The 2267-nt window shown below is 43.8% G+C and overlaps 1 protein-coding gene across 1 annotated transcript in view; it reads left to right on the forward strand.

Moving 5' to 3' along the window:
* Positions 1-261: 261 nt before the first annotated feature.
* The window catches only part of LOC116379559 (probable phospholipid-transporting ATPase VA), a 2750-nt gene continuing 744 nt past the window's right edge, over positions 262-2267 (forward strand). The window contains exons 1-2 of the mRNA XM_031841513.1: positions 262-622; positions 2023-2129. Coding sequence (XP_031697373.1) covers positions 480-622; positions 2023-2129 — 250 coding nt within the window. The 5' untranslated portion in view covers positions 262-479. The remainder of the gene's footprint in view (positions 623-2022; positions 2130-2267) is intronic.

Raw genomic sequence — 2267 nt, forward strand, 5'->3', positions numbered from 1 at the left:
AGATCCTCCAGCAGAGACCGGTCCATCGTGGACAGACCCAGATCCTCTAACAGAGACCGGTCCACCGTGGACAGACTCGGATCCAGAGCTCCGGAGCGACGAGGAGAACTCAACTCTCGGCAGCAGCAGCGTCTCCTCCTCCTCTTCTTCCTCTTCTTCTTCCTCCTCCTCCTCCTCTCTGGGAGTCAACACCGACACCACGCTGCTGGAGACCCAGGACGTGTTGCTGGACCCGCTGGAGGGAAGGGAGGCACGGGAGGACCAGAACCAGGACTGAGAGGAGCAGACTGTCAGACCCTGCTGCAGTAACATGAGAGGTTTCTAAAGGGAGTCTGGAGCTCAGAGCCTTTTAAACATGGCTTCAGTTTTAATACTCTTTACTTTAAAGTTCCATTCCTGTAGTTGAGTGTGACCTTGTTACTGATACTAAATGTGTCTCCTTCTGAAGACAATAACTCGTTATAGCAAGTAGAAGGTTAATGTTAATAACCAACAAACGCTTCAATAATAACAGTGTGTGTGTTGTGTGTCTGCAGGATTGTGATTTTGACCCGTTAAAGTACAACGGCGTCATTGAATGTGAGAAGCCCAACAACGACCTGAACAGATTCCGAGGCTACATGTGAGTACTGTCTCTTTAAATCAGCCTCATCTGTTCTCACATCAAAGCTTTCACTTCACTGTAAATCAGCGCTGCGACATTTTGAGAAACGTTCGGAAATAATGTGAAACTGCAGTTTGTCTCCAACTTGTAATTATGACTCAAACCGATTCTGATCTGCCTTCTTGTGGATGTGGTCACAGGTTTTGTCCCGTTTGACGGAGCACATTTTAAAGATGTGTTGTTGTTTCCTCGTGAGCAGCTGTAGTTCATAGAGCTCTCTGACAGATGACCAGCTAACCCTTTACTATGCTAGGTGGAACTAAGGAAGGGACGCTAGTGAGGTGCTTCACGGGAAATGTAGGATCCTGTGTTTTTGGGAGCTTGACTCATTAAAAAGTCCGGATATCTCAGCATCTGCTGCTTGATTTGAACCTTTTTGTTCTGTCTCTTGTGAGTCAATGCAACACTTCATTGCTGGAGTAACTCATTAGAAACTCACCTGGCATCATTTAGCACAGGTGGTGTAACGGACCGTAGTGGATCAAAGATTAGTACTGACCCCCTCACAGTTTACCGTTAACCATCAGAGTGTAAATAAAGTTTACCATTAACCATCACAGTGTAAATAAAGTTTAACGTTAACCATCAGATTGTAAATAAAGTTTTACTGACTCAGTAGAACATGTGTTTCTAGTCTCTGATCTCTGATCATGTTTCATTGTAAACAACCAATCAGAGGAGAGCTAGTAACGTTAGCAGCACCGCTAACTGCTAACCAACAGGAGGAGAGCTAGTAACGTTAGCAGCACCGCTAACGGCTAACCAACAGGAGGAGAGCTAGTAACGTTAGCAGCACCGCTAACTGCTAACCAACAGGAGGAGAGCTAGTAACGTTAGCAGCACCGCTAACGGCTAACCAACGGAGGTTCACTTCAGTTACATCATGAGTAGTTTGAAGGAGATGTTTTCACATGAATATAAAATAGATATTAGAGATGAATTATGAGATGTTTAACTTCTAACACAAGCTCTAAACACATTATTATACAGCATTAAATATAATAATGGAGATTTATTTAAATCAATAAAAATACAATCTTTTATTCCCTTATCATTTGAACTATGTGTTTTTATTTTATTTTTAAACTATAAATTACTAAAACAAAGTAAAAGTATAACATTTAGTATTTTTGATTATTTATTGACTTCAGAGAAGTTTAAATAATTTTTGGGACGATGACCAAAAAAAAAGGATCTGGATCCTTGTAGACCAGCTGATGTAATCAAACAACAAAGGGATCTGTATCTGTTAATATGGATCATCAACGATCAATAATCAAAGTCATATTTGCTCCTTTGTTTCTTTTGTTCTGATCTGTGATCAGTTTTATGATCCGTTGCTCCTCTCATCTCTTCAGACTCCATCGTAGCGGCAGCAGAGACGTTCTTTACAAAGACAACCTGCTGCTGAGAGGCTGCACCGTCCGCAACACGGAGGAGGCCGTGGGGATCGTCATTTACGCAGGTGAGCCAGAACAACAGGTGAGCCAGAACAACAGGCGAGCCAGAACAACAGGCGAGCCAGAATACCCGCCCCCCCCCCCGCCCCCCCCCCCCTCGCGGCCGGTGCCGCCTCTCAGCAGCAGGTTGTCTTTGTAAAGAA

The sequence above is a fragment of the Anarrhichthys ocellatus genome, unplaced genomic scaffold (assembly GCF_004355925.1).
Source record: "Anarrhichthys ocellatus isolate YVR2014 unplaced genomic scaffold, GSC_Weel_1.0 scaffold4583, whole genome shotgun sequence".
NCBI lineage: Eukaryota > Metazoa > Chordata > Actinopteri > Perciformes > Anarhichadidae > Anarrhichthys > Anarrhichthys ocellatus.